We start from the raw sequence: 18,165 nt of genomic DNA, 5'->3' as shown, positions 1-18,165 counted from the left end.
TCCATTTTCCATATTCTGAGACCAATAACTTTGGTCTCATACTTTGGTGTACGGAGCTGTGTAAGGCGTCATTTTTGTACGAGCTTGTACAACCTTTTGATTACTTTTTATTGAAACTTTTGTGTCGCAAAAGGGCTAAAAAGTGACATTTGTACTTTTGTACATTTGTAGTTTTTTTGAACTTATTTTTATTTCAATTTTATTACAATTTTTTAGACCCCTTAGGGTACTTTAACCCTAGGTTGTCTAATCAATCCTACCATATACTGCTATACTACAGTATAGTAGTGTATGGGGATTTTGCACATTAACTTTTACAATGTGCCGCTGAAATGACAAGTCTTGGGGACTTTTAAAGACCCCAAACTAATTGTCGCTTTCCGATGACATCAAGGTGAGTGACAATCACAGGCAAGATGGACAGCTATTGGTGTTAGCAGTGGGTGTTTGCTCCATTGTGAGTCCTTGCCAGGCAGGTGCAGGACATGTGATGTGGACATGTGACCAGCGGCCATCTTCTGTCCTGTGTCTTCTCTGTGCGGAGGAAATTAATGGACTGATTAATTGGCCAGTATCATTTTAATTCTTCATTACAGTCTATATCACAGCATATTTCTGCTAAGGGGAGCAAAGTTTTAAATAACAACTAATTACATATTAGCTTATATTTTAAGGACCCAATTGTATATGAATTGTGCTGAATCCTAGAATACCCCTTTAACCCCTTAAGGACGCAGGGTTTTTCCGCTCATTTCTCGCTCTCCAACTTCAAAAATCCATAACTTTTTCATTTTTACGTGTACAGACCTGTGTGAGGGCTTATTTTGTGCGTAACAAATTTTACTTTCCCGAAATGTTATTTATTTTAACATGCCGTCTACTGCGAAGCTGAAAAAAAATTCCAAATGTGGAATAACACGTTCTTGTGGGCTCAGTTTTTTCGACTTTGACTGTGCACTCAAAATAACACCTCATCTTTATTCTTTGGTTCGGTGCGATTGCAGTGATACAAAATTTATATAGGTTTTATTGTGTTTTAATACATTTTCAAAGATTAAACGAATGTGTACAAAAAAGAAAAAAAAATTTTGCCATCTTCTGACGCTAACAACTTTTTCATACTTTGGCGCACGGAGATGTGTGAGGGGTCATTTTTTGAGAAATTATGTGACGTTTTCATTGCTACCATTTTGAGGTCTGTGCGACATTTTGATCATTTTTTATTTCATTTTTTATGTGATGTAAAAAGGTGTAAAAGTCGCATTTCGGACATTTGGGCGCCATTTCCCGCCTCGGAGGTCACCGCCGGCCGTAACCGTTTTTATATTTTGATAGATCGGGCATTTTGGGACGCGGCGATACCTAATATGTTTGTGATTTTTACTGTTTATTATGTTTTATATCCGTTCTAGGGAAAGGGGGGTGATTTGAACTTTTAATATTTTATTAATTTTTTTATTTTTTAAACTTTTTTTTTTAACTATTTTTTAGACCATCTAGGGTACATTAACCGTAGATGGTCAGTATTGCAATATATGGCATTTTTGCACACTATACATTACAATGAGCCACAGGCTCATTGTAATGCATATGCAGAAGCCATGTATCCTCGGGTCAAACGAAGACCCGAGGCTACCATGGCAACCGATCGCCCGCGCGCCGCCGTCTTTTAAATGCCGCCGGCGACTTTGCCGGCGGCAACGGAGGGGTTAATATCCGCGATCGGTGCAAGCACCGACCGCGGTTATTAGCGGTGGGGGTTTTCTGCAATATGCAATATGGGTATCGAGAACTTCTACTGCAAACATTGATCCCAAACACAGAATGATAAAAAAAAAATATATAGCAACAGTATATAGTAAGGTATATTCACAATCAGGGTTAGAGATCCACATTTTTTTTTTCCCGTCAGAACGCCAGTCACAGAGCCTCGCCTCCTTAGGGCTATGCCATGTGCACCCTATTGGACGTGTCCCCTGGAAACCTAGATCTAACGCTATATTCACACGACCGTAAGGGGGGGGGGGGGGCGTATATACGGCCGGCATATATACGCGGTATATACTACCCCCATAGTCGGCAATGGGCGCACAGCGCCGTATGGGAGTGGTACAGTGCAAAACACTTGTGGCACCGCACCGATCCATAACCTGGAAAAAGATAGGACATGTCCTATCTTTTCCCATAATATATCGCTGTGGAGAGGGGCAGGGTCGAGCAACGTTAAAAGGTTAAGTGGAGTGGAGAGGGGTGACTGACCGGCCTGAGGCTCCCTGTTATACAAGAGCCGGCTCTTATTAGTGAGTGGAGCCTAATGAGCCAGATCACTAAGAAGAGCCGGATTTCCCATCACTAAGGACATCAGTGTTCCCAGATAAATACTGCACACAGAATTGTAATGCAGCGCTTGTAGTAAGGCTTCTCCCCACTAGAGGGCAGTGTCACCTCAGCAGTGCCGGCAGGAAGTGGAGTGACAGCGGTGCTCTCCGTGTCCGGGACTGATGACCTTCCGTGTGACACAGGCAGGGGTGAGACACGTGCGCCCGGTGCAGTCATGTGACCGGGGATATACGCGTATACCGAACACGTATGGGCTGAGCATCAGTGTCAGAGCAGAGGCATGTAGGGCGGCTACGGCTGACACTTCTGTACTGGAAATCATGAAGGCAACATCTCCACATGTATCAGAGGAAGTGGGAGATCTGCCTGTATATACTATGAGTATATGATACCCTGTATGGAGTATATGATACCCTGTATGGAGTATATAATACACAGTATGGAGTATATAATACACTGTATGGAGTATATGATACCCTGTAGGGTGTATATAATACACAGTATGGAGTATATAATACACTGTATGGAGTATATCATGCTCTGTATGGAGTATATGATACCCTGTATGGAGTATATAATACACAGTATGGAGTATATAATACACTGTATGGAGTATATGATACCCTGTAGGGTGTATATAATACACAGTATGGAGTATATAATACACTGTATGGAGTATATCATGCTCTGTATGGAGTATATCATACACTGTATGGAGTATATCATGCACTGTATGGAGTATATAATACACTGTATGGAGTATATCATGCACTGTATGGAGTATATAATACACTGTATGGAGTATATCATGCTCTGTATGGAGTATATCATACACTGTATGGAGTATATCATGCTCTGTATGGAGTATATCATACACTGTATGGAGTATATCATGCTCTGTATGGAGTATATGATACACTGTATGGAGTATATAATACACTGTATGGGGTATATAATACACTGTATGGAGTATATGATACACTGTATGGAGTATATAATACACTGTATGGGGTATATCATGCACTGTATGGAGTATATAATACACTGTATGGAGTATATAATACACTGTATGGGGTATATCATGCACTGTATGGAGTATATAATACACAGTATGGAGTATATAATACACTGTATGGGGTATATCATGCACTGTATGGAGTATATAATACACTGTATGGAGTATATAATACACTGTATGGGGTATATCATGCACTGTATGGAGTATATGATACACTGTATGGAGTATATGATACCCTGTAGGGTGTATATAATACACAGTATGGAGTATATAATACACTGTATGGAGTATATCATGCTCTGTATGGAGTATATCATACACTGTATGGAGTATATCATGCACTGTATGGAGTATATAATACACTGTATGGAGTATATCATGCACTGTATGGAGTATATAATACACTGTATGGAGTATATCATGCTCTGTATGGAGTATATCATACACTGTATGGAGTATATAATACACTGTATGGAGTATATCATGCACTGTATGGAGTATATAATACACTGTATGGAGTATATCATGCACTGTATGGAGTATATAATACACTGTATGGAGTATATCATGCTCTGTATGGAGTATATCATACACTGTATGGAGTATATCATGCTCTGTATGGAGTATATGATACACTGTATGGAGTATATAATACACTGTATGGGGTATATAATACACTGTATGGAGTATATGATACACTGTATGGAGTATATAATACACTGTATGGGGTATATCATGCACTGTATGGAGTATATAATACACTGTATGGAGTATATAATACACTGTATGGGGTATATCATGCACTGTATGGAGTATATAATACACAGTATGGAGTATATAATACACTGTATGGGGTATATCATGCACTGTATGGAGTATATAATACACTGTATGGAGTATATAATACACTGTATGGGGTATATCATGCACTGTATGGAGTATATGATACACTGTATGGAGTATATAATACACTGTATGGATTATATCATGCTCTGTATGGAGTATATAATACACTGTATGGAGTATATCATGCTCTGTATGGAGTATATAATACACAGTATGGAGTATATAATACACTGTATGGAGTATATGATACCCTGTATGAAGTATATCATGCTCTGTATGGAGTATATAATACACAGTATGGAGTATATAATACACTGTATGGAGTATGTCATGCTCTGTATGGAGTATATAATACACTGTATGGAGTATATAATACACTGTATGGAGTATATGATACCCTGTATGAAGTATATCATGCACTGTATGGAGTATATAATACACAGTATGGAGTATATAATACACTGTATGGAGTATGTCATGCTCTGTATGGAGTATATAATACACTGTATGGAGTATATAATACACTGTATGGAGTAAATGATACCCTGTATGAAGTATATCATGCACTGTATGGAGTATATAATACACTGTATGGAGTATATAATACACTGTATGGAGTATGTCATGCTGTGTATGGAGTATATCATGCACTGTATGGAGTATATAATACACTCTATGGAGTATATAATACACTGTATGAAGTATATAATACACAGTATGGAGTATATCATGCACTGTATGGAGTATATAATACACAGTATGGAGTATATAATACACAGTATGGAGTATATAATACACTGTATGGAGTATATAATACACTGTATGGAGTATATAATACACTCTATGGAGTATATCATGCACTGTATGGAGTATATCATGCACTGTATGGAGTATATAATACACTGTATGGAGTATATAATACACAGTATGGAGTATATCATGCACTGTATGGAGTATATAATACACAGTATGGAGTATATAATACACTGTATGGAGTATATAATACACTCTATGGAGTATATAATACACTCTATGGAGTATATCATGCACTGTATGGAGTATATCATGCACTGTATGGAGTATATAATACACTGTATGGAGTATATAATACACAGTATGGAGTATATCATGCACTGTATGGAGTATATAATACACAGTATGGAGTATATAATACACTGTATGGAGTATATAATACACTCTATGGAGTATATAATACACTGTATGAAGTATATCATGCACTGTATGGAGTATATAATACACAGTATGGAGTATATCATGCTCTGTATGGCGTATATCGTGCTCTGTATGGAGTATATCGTGCTCTGTATGGCGTGTATTATGCTCTGTATGGCGTATATCGTGCTCTGTATGGCGTGTATTATGCTCTGTATGGCGTAGACCATGCTCTGTATGGCGGGTATCATACGCCTAAATTCACTACTTTTGTGAGATTTTTAATCAAAAATGTTGTGAATACACTGCAGATGTTAACACCTCATACACCCGACTTATCAACTCACTATGATAATTCTAACACACAACACAGCTCCTAAGGCAGTCTTAACCCCTTTAGGACGCAGGGTTTTTTCGCTCATTTCTCGCTCTCCACCTTTAAAAATCCATAACTTTTTCATTTTTCCGTGTACAGAGCTGTGTGAGGGCTTATTTTGTGCGTAACACATTTTATTTTCCTGTGATGTTATTTATTAAAAAAATTCCAAATGTTGAAATTTTTTTTTAAAAAAACGCATGTGGGTTACGTTCTTGTGGGCTCAGTTTTTACGATTTTCACTCTTTGCTCCAAATAACACCTCAGCTTTATTTTTTGGTTCGGTACGATCGCGGTGATACCAAATTTATACAGGTTTTATTGCGTTTTAATACATTTTCAAAAATTAAATGAATGTGTACGAAAAAGGAAAAATAAATTTTCGCCATCTTCTGACGCTAATAACTTTTTCATACTTTGGTGTACAGAGCTGGGGGAGGGGTCATTTTTTGCAGTGTATTGCAGTATATGGAGTTTTTGCATATGATTCATTACAATTAACCACTGGCTCATTGTAACGAATCTGCAGTAACCATTCAGCCTCGGGTCTGACGAAGACCCGAGGCTGTCATGGCAACCGATCGCCTCCTCTCCCACAAACCCCCGATGACATTTGAGGGAGCGACCATCGGAGGAAACTTGGTGGTGCCCAAGTGCCGCCGGCGACTGTGCCGACTGCAAAGAAGAGGTTAACACCCGCGATCGGTGCAAGCACCAACTGCGGGTGGTAGCGATGGGTCTTTGCTGCGATATTCCGCAAAGCCCATCTCTGTATGAAGAGGGCTCAGCCCCTTGAGCCCTCATCATACACCCTTCATAGCTCTGCGGCGGATATATCCATCACAAAGCGTGAAGGGGTTAAAATTGGCACACAATGTGTGCCTAATAATACATCCTGCTCAGTATCCTTGTTTTTGACGTGATAGTGGAATCTGTACATAATTTCTTGCTGAAAAACTAGTGTATATACAGATTCTGTGTATCTATCCTCAGGGTGTGTTCACACGTTCAGTTTTTCAGATGCTGTTTTTTTAAGCCAAAAGCAAGTGTAGATCATTATAGGTGCAAAGCTGCTCCTCCTCGATCTGTTACTATGACTGGTTATACAAAAACCCGAGGCTGTCTCGTTTTAACCCATTTATTACAATGTGTCATTTGTACATTGTAATAGATGATGTGTAAAATCCCCATTTACTGCCATACTACAACATATGGAAGGATCAGACAACCGAGGGTTAAAGTACCCTAGAGGGTCTGAAAAATATAAAAAAAAACAATAATAAAGTTATGGATTTTTGAAGGTGGCGAGTAAAAAATGAAAATGCAAAAACTGCAAAGGGCCTGGTCATTAAGGGGTTAACTCTTTTGCAATACATAGGATACAATATGCAGCTAATATACTTCAACCTGAAAACATGCACATTTTACCACAAAATGTCAGGAGCACATACCATAAATGGCCAGTACAGGCAGTACCAGATGGATTATTTAGGTATGTTCTAATGTTGAATTTGTATGTAAGTCAGAACTGTATATTTTATAATTGGAGCTCCAGAGAGCTTCACCAGAGGTCACAGTGGTCAGAGAGGTCCGTCTGTAACTAGGGGTTGTCTGTAAGTCAGGTGTCCTTGAGTCAGGGACTGCCTGTACTGTTCAAGCAAATATTTATTGCTTATATTTTATCATGAAAAGTTTTCTAATTTTCTTTTATAGTCTGTATAAGTTCCTTGCACGTTTCAAGATCTCTTTTTGCTGTTTTCTTTTGCACCTTTACATTTGTATAGAATGCAGTTACAATAATTTCATAGATTGTTAAATGAAATTTTAAACCCATCCAGAAGAGGAAATCTTTCAGAATGCCAGGTTTGGAGGATAAATGGGCAACACCCCTGCCAATGCATAGACAGGTGGGAAGTTGCGAATAGCACCCTCTCCAGGTTAGGGAGATTGATCACCTCTCTTGGAAGGTTCTGGAATCTAGACATTGTGTAATTGCAGCTGTAGGTTCTGCCTGGAAAGGCAACAGTTAATGATGTTATTTGTATTGTCCAATAAGGTGCCTGTAAAGCAAGTTGGAAGCTGGGTGGAGGAGTGCTACCACCTGACCAGGGGAGTATGAAAACCTCTGCTGGGTGGAAGCACATGGTCTTGAATCCAGTCAGCAGATAGAGAAGCAGGTCCAGTGTGCGGCTCCCTGCAGAGCTGCTGTCCAGACCCCCTACCAGGATGAAGAGGTATGTCAGGACGCTGCCTGATACCTGCGGGCGAGTAAGGAGACTAAAGCCCAGAACTGCAGCTTCCACTATTGGACACAGTTCCTCCGCATATCAACCCAGACTGCAGCTTCTACCAGGCTGAGAGTAACCTTCCTGCGGACCAGCGACCTCCCACTAGCGTACCAGCATGCTGAATCTACTGCTGTTACGTTTGGCCGTTGCCTGCTGTCTGAAGTTCGGTAAAGAACCGTCAGTGGATTTGCACAATGTTGCCTCCGTTTGATCCCTGGATATGGCTGTCTACCACCACGGGCTTCCCCATCCATAACCCAAGGACTCATCCTACACCTCAGGGGTTGCCCCAGGGAGATCTAGTACCTCAGCCTCTCCCTCCATATTTCTTGCACACACCACGTGCTGGAGACCTGCCAGGCTGTGGTACAAAGATAGAACTGGTATTTTTGTGTTTTATGCAACTTTTCAGTTTTTTTGAGAAACATAAATGTCACAATATTATCTTCAGTCTTTATTTTATTTGATTTAACCTCTTAAGGACGCAGCCAGTTTATGGCTAAACCCCATTTTTTGTATTCTGACCTGCGGCTCTTTATATGGTTATAACTTTTGAACACTATTACTTATCAAAGCAATTCTGAGATAGTTTTTTTCCTCACATGTTGTACTTCATTTCAGAGGTAAATTGTGGCTGATAAGTTTTGCGTTTATTTATAAAAAAAAAAGAGAAAATGCTGAATTTTATGAAAAATTTTCCATTTTAGAAATCATTGCGTTTTCAGGCAGGTAGATTTACCACCTAAATAAGTTGCTGGATAACATTTCCCATATGTCTACTTTATATAAATGTCTGGATAATATATTTACGCGGCTTTGAAATCAAATATTGATTTTCCATATTTTCAGAATTGACTATTTGGGGATAAATACAGTTTTGATAGAAATTTTCCATATTTAACATCAAAACCCCCCTATATAACCAACCCATTTTCAAATCTGCACCCCTCAACCTATCAGAAACAGCTTTTACAAAGATTGTTAACCCCTTGACATCTTCATAGTAATTGAATCAAAATGGAGGTGAAATTTAGAATGGTCAAATGTTGTCAGTAATACATTCATTTAGCCCTAAACTTTACACATTTCCAAAAGATAAAAAGAGAAAACCCACCTTACAATTTGTTATGCAGTTTCTCCAGAGTACAGAGACCCCACCTCCCCCACATGTGGACGTTACTTGTTTTATGGGCTCACAGGGAGGCACAGAAGGGAAGGAGCTATGGAGCTGGGAGATGGCTTGTTTTTTGTGGGACATGTTGTACTTTGCAACAGTATCATTCTGGAGTACATGTTTTTTTTGATCACTTTTTATTGCATTTTTTTGTGGGATTCAATAGGTAAAAATCATCATTTTTGGCAGTTTCTTTTTACTGTTTTTTTTTTTTTACTGCGTTCATCAATAATGATTTACAGTATATACACGAATATAAGCTGACCCAAGTATAAGCCGAGGCCCCTAATTTTACCACAAAAACCTGGTAAAGCCTATATTTTTTTTACTCGAGTATAAGCAGAGTTTGGGTTTTCAGCACATTTTTTTGTGCTGAAAAACTAGGCTTATACTCGAGTATATATGGTACTTTTATTCTACGGGTTGTTACTGATGTATTGCAGGGTATTAGCGGTGTCAGCCTATGCACATAAGATGATGCCATCTTTCAGGGACTGCCTGCAGGCAGCTCTGGGGTCCTGATCGGACCCCAGGGCTGCCACAGCAACGATCGGGGTGGGGGAAAGATCCCCCAAAAGCAGGTTAAATGCTGCGGTCGCGCTGACCGCGGCATTCAACGGTTTAAACACTCAAGATCAGAGCCAACTCCGACCACGGTTGTTACAGCACCCCGTGTATCCCGATGCCAGTTCGACTCGGCTCAGATACCGGCATCAGCTCTGTGTCTGATGCCCTTTTTCGTTTTTGCGTTTTCATTTTTCACTCCCCACCTTCAAAAATCTATAACTTTTTATTTTTCCATGTACAGAGCTGTGATATGGCTTATTTTCTGCATAACAAATGAAACTTCAAAATGGTGGTATTTAATATTCCATGCCGTGTCCTGGGAAACGGGAAAAAAAATTCCAAAAGCGGTGAAATTGGTGAAAAAAACGCATTTGCACCATATACTTGTGGGTTTGGATTTTACAGATTTCACTGTACGCCCCAAATGACATGTCTACTTTATTCTTTGGGTCGGTACAATTACGGGGATACCAAATTTATATGGGTTTTATAATGTTTTCATACATTTACAAAAATTAAAACCTCCTGTACAAAAAACATTTTGGGATTTTGCCATCTTCTGGCCAGAGCTGTTGGTGGTGTCATTTTTTGCATCTTTTGATGACGTTTTCAATGTTAGCATTTTTAAGACTGTACGAACTTTTGATCACTTTTTATAGAATTTCTATATTTTTAAAGATGGCAAAAATGCGACTTTGGGCGCTATTTTCCGTTACGGGGTTAAACACAGTGAAAAACCATTATTATATTTAGCTATAACGGCATTTTTGCGTGTGGCTATACGTAATGTTTATGATTTTTACTGTTTATTTATATTTGTATCAGTTGTAGGGGAAAGGGGGTGATTTGAATTTTTAGGTTTTTAATTATATATTTTTTTTAAACTTTTTTTTTTTTTTACTATTTTTCAGACTCCCTAGGGTACTTTAACCCTAGGTTGTCTCATTGATCCTACCAAATACTGCAATACTACAGAATAGCACATTGGGGTTAAAACGAGACGCCTTGGGTCTTCGAAAAACTCAAGGCTGTCATGGCGATGGATCCGGTAAGTCTTTTCTGCAATATGCAGCAAAGACTTACCGGCTATGGTGAACCCTCTCCATGCACTCACACCTGGCTTGTGACGTATTACTATGTCACATGTCGGTAAGGGGTTAAAGCCTAGAAGCGGGGTGGTGCATGGACCAGTCAGAATCCAAGTATGGCTTTCACAACTGACGGAATTGTTTATTGTTGAAGAGAGGTGAGTAAGGGTGAGTGCAGCTGAGAAGTCCTCACTTCTCCTGACGCTGGGCTCTGTGTACTTGCGCCCGGTGCTAGTTGTATGTGGTGGTGCCAGGACCCAGGTCGGAGTGCCAGAAGAGGACCCAGGAGTGGTAAGTACTTGTCAGCTGTACGGTACTGCTCCTGGGTGATCTCCTGCTACTGACACATACAACCAGCACGGGACATTGAAGAAAGCAGAAGCTGCAGAGTGGTACAGTGAGGAGAAAAGAGCTAGGAAAGGAGAGGATTTTTAGGGGTCTCCAGTCTTATCAGTTGTCTGCTCTGGGGGTCTCCTCTATTATTTGTCTATTCTGAGGTCTCTCCATTATCATTCTTGTCTGCTCTGGGTTCTGCATTATTATTGTCTGCTCTGAATGCGGTATGTAGTTTCTGGACTGGTATTTATTGCTGTACTGTGGTATTTATAATGGTTGTTTGAGCATCTAGGGTGTGGGTTACTGGTGCAGACCCTTAAAGTTAAGCAGTATGATAATGTGCCACTTGGACCAATAAATGTTGTGCACTCCAGGCCCAAATCTTTAGATGAGGAAAAAAGGACACTTAAAAAGAAACGTAATCATTTTTATAATTTATTATCTATTTGTGGAGTCGTCCATATCGCACTCTGCCTCCGCAGCCCTGGTAAAGGCTTGTGCTGCGTTTTTGTTTCTTTTCTTTCTTTTTTTCCACTTTTGCACTTGTATCAGTGAGTTTTGCATCAGAATTTGTAAACCAAAACCAGGAGGAGAATCTTCCTGGAAAAATATCATCTGTGTATTGGACCCAATACTGATGTCATGTGAATGTGCAAACCGCCAATGATAATCCCAAACCGCCAACCAGTACTGAATAGAAAATACAAAGAACGATTCATACAAGAAGATGCATCTTGTAGCGCTGTGTGGAGTGCGTATAAGCCTAAGGCCACATTCACATGTTTTCAGCCTTAACTTCTTGAAGGCAAAAAGAGTTGTACACAAAGCCAAAAATGATTGAGTATGGGAATCGCACCACGACATGCAAACCACCAAAAGAAAGTCTCAAACCACTAATCAGTACTAATGCAATAGATAAAATGGATTATTTGTATATGAATATTTTTTTTGTATTATTAGATATTTTGAAAGAATCTGCATACTAAATGATCACAGGGAATAAAAACATACACAGAGCAATGGAGGGGGGGGGGGCAGCTAACCTTGAGAAAGCAATGTGAAAAGTGCATCTGATGGTGTGGAGAGTGAAAACAGTCAGACACTCCAGAGTTTGCTCTTCAGGTCTGTAACTTTTGTTTATTTACTCGCCAGCTCTTGTTTCATGTTACATGTCCAAACCAGTTTAAGTTCCCTATATACTGGGCTATGTACTGCGGGGGCTGGCAGGCTACGTACTGCGGGGGCTGGCAGGCTACCTACTGGGGGCAAGGGGGCTGGCAAGTTACATACTTGGTGGAGGCTGTGACCAAGGTTTTCCCAGGTTTCTTTGTTAAAATTAGGTACCTTGGCTTATACTCGAGTATATACAGTAGGTTTTTTTTTTTTTGTATCTGATCGTTTAGTGTCTGGATTCTTTCAAAGTATCTCATAAAATATTTACCCAATCGTTATTGATGTTAAGATGTTGTAACTTTTTTTTATGCTACTTTATGTTAATCAACATTTTCAGGTAATACCTTTAAATGTAAAATGAGTCTAATGATTTACACTAATTGAAGATCTGTAAATTTTCATGTATGACAATAAATTTGACTCAATTTGTACAGTATATGAATTTTTTTGTAGTACTGTATCTATATTGTATTTGTACTGATTAGTGGTTTGAGACTTTCTTTTGGTGGTTTGCATGTTGTGGTGGGATTCCCATACTCATCATTTTTGGCTTTGTGTACAACTCTTTTTGCCTTCGAGAAGCAAAGGATGAAATTGTAAATATGGCGCTAGGCTTATACACGTGACTTAAAGGGTTTGTCTAACTTTGATAAAATTTCTAGAGGCTTACTGGGGGCACCTCCACTCTAACTGCTTCCAGGCGCCTGGCATCTCCTGTCCCAGCAACTGATCTAGCTCGTGGCCAGGGGACACAAGCTGCCATACAAGCTGCATCAGTTGCTGAAAGTAGTGAGATGCTCTCCCCTAGTAGCAATGCTTCGAGCCATATACCGTAAATACTGAAGTATAAGCTGAGACCCCTAATTTTGACACAAAAAAACCTGGAAAAACCTATTGACTCAAGTATAAGCCGAGGGTGGGAAATGCATTGGTCACAGCCCCATGGAGTATATAGGCTGCCCACCCCCCTGGAGTATATAGCCTGCCAGCCGTTACCTGTAGGAAAAAAAAACAAAAAGTGTACTCCCCCTCCGACACCTCCTGGCAGCTCCTCTTCTATCCATCGTGGCTCCGTATCCCGGTCCGTCGCAGGCACCATGACGTCAGCCGCTTGTTGGCACACAAATTAGAATGTCAGTGTGTGGCTGATCTCACGAAGACTGCGACGGACCAGGACACGGAGCCGATGCCGTGTCTGTGATGTATGGACGATGACCTGCTGGGGGCGTCGGAAGATGAGTACACATTTTTGTTTTTTTTCTTGACTCCAATATATGCTGAGATAGGGTTATAATTTCGGCTTAAACGCGAGCAAATTTTTTTAATTTGTACAGAAGGGGATGGAAAATAATATTTCCCTACATATGATGTAGGAACATTATAAAGGTTTAGTAGAAGGACCATTTTATTCTTTGGTGGGCCCTGGTAAAGCTCCGTCCAACACCTGAAGCTAATATATGATCCTATGACAGTGGTGGCGAACCTATGGCACAGGTGCCAGAGGTGGCACTTGGAGCAGTCTCTGTGGGCACCCAGGCCATCACCCCAGCACAGAGTTTCTAGACAGGACTCAAAACCTCCTTGTGCTGTCCCTGGCCACCCAGGATGTTCTGTGATCAGGACTATTTTAAAGCTACACAGCTTTAGCTGCTTGGGACTACAGGAGGAGCAAGGAGGTCCAGATAAGGCTGCGTTATTATTGGAGCTCCTGCTCTGGGCCCCGCAGTTCTTCCTGTTCAGGGGACCCTGGAAGGAAGCTACAATGATAATCTGTTTTTCCCCTCTTTCTTTTAACTGTATCGGTGTCTTCAGGACACCTATACAATTAAAAGCCGTGACAAAACAGGTAGCAACATGTTACTGCTTAAATTGCCATGTTGGTCCTTTGCCTTTAAATAAGTGGGTTTGGTTGTAATTTGGGCACTTGATCTCTAAAAGGTTCACCATCACTGCCCTATGACCTACAGCTGATTTCTTTTTTAAGTTTTCCTGCAAACCTAATACCATTTGCTTGTTTTGGAACGGTCAGTCATGATTTATAGTTGGCTTGTTTAATGTTCATCACTTGCAAAAATTAGCAAGTGTTATAGAAGCCTGGTATCTGTAACAAAAGCGACAATGTTTTCATAAAAAGACGTTTGTGATATGTGGCAACACGTTCATTAACATGAAAAGAGAATGTTTTCTTACTGAGGGAAGGTTTGACAGATTAGAAAGAACATGCTGAAGGCACTTTTTGTAATTCCATCATCATCCAGGCTGATTAACCATTGCTTTAGCTCTTGTTTTTGTATTGTATTTTGGTATTCATATTGTTTTGTAACTTTTATATGGCCCTAAAAAGATTACCCCCGTATTATAACAGAGGGTTGTGCTATAGTTTGCAAATAGACGTAAGAAGACAATCAAAAATCTCCAAAACGTGTTTATTTGTTTCACTCAATGTACACTTTGGTGAGGAACTTACCCCCTTGTATTCTGGAGGCATGTGCTCTGCTGACCCTTTTTTCCTTTGCCATCAGAATCCCCATGTACATCATGCACATGCCTACAGTTGTGCATATCAATAGCCACAAACAACGGAACTGTTCTCTATTGCTTGTGGCCAATGTGTCATCAGAGAATGAGGCCCCGTTTGTGTGTATAAGCCCATAGAAACCAATTATTCTGTGTGCTAGCCATTAAATCAATAGAGCACAGACAGCTGTGCACAAGGGCCTGGATTGTGAACGACGGTAGCCCTGTAAAAATTCATAGCTTCCATCTAAAGTGTATGCTCAGCCTTAGGCTACATTCACACGACCGTATGATTTCTCCAGTCCTGTATTTACGGGCCGTATGAACCCGTATATACGTGACGTTTTTAATCCGTATGCAGCACGTATTTAACCCGTATTTTATACATGCCCATAGACTTTTAGGGCATACAGAACTGAAATACGGGAGAAAATAGGACATGCTCTATATTTTTATACGGCCAGTATACGGTACGTACACTCCAGTGTCAAAAACGGCAATATAAATGGTTGGACGTATTGTCCATTGAAGTGAATGTGGCCGTATGTAACCCGTAAAAAAACGGTATGTATACGGCCGTTTTCATACGTCCGTGTGAATGTAGCCTTAGTTAAAGTTGACAGTCTTTAAAAAGAACTGGCAAATATTTTTTGTATAAAAATAACTTTTTTTTCTGTAAAACCTATGTTATATAGTACCTTTCAAGCCAAGTGCTCTGTGACTAGGCATTTTGTCCCTTGGGCGTAGCTAAGGCGTGTGATGGACTTTTTCATATATATGAAAAGGACACATGGAAGAGCGGTTTCCCAAGGGTGGGGGGGGGGGAACTGCTCCACTATAGCCACTCCCAGGTGACAAGTGCCTAGTCACAGAGCACATGGCATTGAAAGGTTCTATATAACATATCTTTTTTTTTCTTTAAAATCTATTTTACATATGAAAACTCTGTGGGGACGGGGGGGGGGGGGGTGCTAAATATGGGTCTCCTGGTGACAGGTTCCCTTTAAGCATTATTCAAAGGCATACATTACATGTAGTTTATTTTAGTAGTTCTGTAGGCGGTTCAGGTACTGTGATCCTAATGAAGTTATGGGTAAGCAGATTGATTATTAAGGCCTTAATAGAGGATCCAGAAAATGGCCGGATGCAGAGAAAAGGGTTCAGCCTATGGAAACGCAGCCTAACGGAAACAGTTCCACAGACAGAACACATTTCACAGGAAGGGAGTCTTTGCATAAAAATGAAATGGGATTCCCTGGCTGCCGACCACACAGCTGCACCTGCACTGGTATAACTTGTAAAGTGCGGAAAATAGGGAGTCCTTGAATTATATTTCTGGACTTGTTTCTTGGGATCAGACCAAATTACGGCTCCATTTCCACAGGCTAAATCCGTTCGTGTGCAGCCAATGTTCTTATGTTCATACAGATAATTTATTTTTGTCAATGAATCCTAAATCGCTGTATTACCTTATGTACTGTAGGGGATCAACTCAAATGGCAACTTCAGTAACAGTCCAGGTAGCTGTTTTATTTCTTTCCAAAACAGTTTAACGAAACAGAATCGCTTGCTTCAGCATATAACAGAAAATACAGTCCATATAAACAGGCTTGACTCACAGTCCTTTGTAGGTTGTGTCTCCATCCAGCAGCATAACCAAACAATGTCACTATTGCTGATCCTTGGCTGTGTAACACCTCCAGCTCTGCATGCAGTATAGCAGAGACTTCCAGACTGCAAACACACATTCCCCCAGCTCACCTGAGCTTCCTGGCTTTATCTCTCAGCCAAAACCTGGCCTGGATATGTGGGAGTAGTCACCCACCCTGCTCTTGACTACTCCAATGAAAGCCGGCCCGGATCAACTGCATTAAGCAGCTTTGCTATATTAACAATTGTCAGAAACCTAAGGTTCCTGACCAAACATTAACCGGCTCACTTCACTGAGGCCAGGCACCTCGGTGACACATATCTGCCATCAATAATGGCCCCTTGTACCTTCTCACATACCCCCCTCCTCTGACAAAAGCCGGGGGTTTTGGCACCTTTAGCCACCAGACTATGCACCCTTGACAGGGCGTCTGCATTTCCCTGCATTTTTCCTGGCCTGTGCTCCACTGTGAAAGAAAAATCTTGTAGGGCCAGGAACCAGCGGGTGACCCGGGCATTTTTCCCCTTCTTCTCCCGCATCCATCTTAGTGGGGCATGGTCTGACACTAGTTTGAACCTCCTTCCCAATAAATAGTACCTGAGGGAGTCTAGTGCCCACTTTATGGCCAGACATTCTTTCTCAATGATGGCATAATTTTTCTCCGCTGGGGACAGTTTCCTGCTAAGATAAATTACTGGGTGCTCTTCCCCATTGACTACTTGAGACATAACTGCACCCAGACCTACATCAGACGCATCTGTCTGGACCACAAACTCGCGGGAGAAGTCAGGAGCTATCAACACTGGTTGACTACACAAGGCTTCCTTTAACTCTTTAAAAGCCCCCTCTGCTTCTGGAGACCACTGCACCATTGCCGACTTTGTACCCTTTGTGAGGTCAGTCAAAGGAACTGCTATCTCTGCAAACCTGGGGACAAATCGCCTGTAGTATCCCACAATTCCTAGAAATGCCCGGACCTGTTTCTTGTTAAGTGGGCGGGGCCAATTCTGAATAGCTTCCACTTTATTCAGTTGGGGTTTAATTTCCCCTCTTCCCACTATGTAACCCAGGTACCTGGTTTCGTCCATTCCTAGGGCACATTTATTTGGATTAATCGTAAATCCAGCCTTTCTTAGAGAATTCAGGACAGCCTGAAGCTTAATGAGGTGACTTTCCCAGTCATGACTAAAAATGACAATATCATCCAAGTACGCTGCTGCATACTTCCTGTGAGGACGTAGAACCTGGTCCATGGCTCTCTGGAAAGTGGCAGGGGCCCCCTGCAACCCAAATGGCATTCGAACGTATTGGAAACTCCCCTCAGGTGTGGAAAAAGCTGTTTTTTCCTTAGCCTCTTTAGACAATGGAATCTGCCAATATCCCTTAGTAAGGTCTAGGGTGCTGATGTACCTGGCTGGCCCTAATTGCTCTATTAGCTCATCCACCCTGGGCATGGGGTAAGCATCCACTGTGGATACCTCATTGAGTCTGTGGTAGTCATTGCAGAATCTCCATTCACCATTTGGCTTTGGCACTAACACTATGGGGCTGGACCACCCACTTTTGGACCTCTCAATCACTCCCAGTTCTAACATCCTGTGGACTTCTTTGGAGATTA

At 40.8% G+C, this 18,165-nt stretch overlaps 1 protein-coding gene across 2 annotated transcripts in view; it reads left to right on the top strand.

The window, feature by feature from the left end:
- The first annotated feature begins 2,393 nt into the window (after positions 1 to 2,393).
- Positions 2,394 to 18,165, top strand: part of C1H5orf63 (chromosome 1 C5orf63 homolog) — a 37,719-nt gene continuing 21,947 nt past the window's right edge. The window contains exon 1 of one of the 2 annotated variants that reach the window (XM_072141610.1): positions 2,394 to 2,528. In XM_072141610.1, the coding sequence (XP_071997711.1) occupies positions 2,502 to 2,528 (27 nt within the window). In that variant the 5' untranslated portion in view covers positions 2,394 to 2,501. The remainder of the gene's footprint in view (positions 2,529 to 18,165) is intronic. The other variant, XM_072141619.1, reaches the window with a different exon arrangement.

This window comes from Engystomops pustulosus, chromosome 1 (assembly GCF_040894005.1).
Source record: "Engystomops pustulosus chromosome 1, aEngPut4.maternal, whole genome shotgun sequence".
NCBI lineage: Eukaryota > Metazoa > Chordata > Amphibia > Anura > Leptodactylidae > Engystomops > Engystomops pustulosus.
This window is presented reverse-complemented; position numbering and strand designations above follow the sequence as displayed.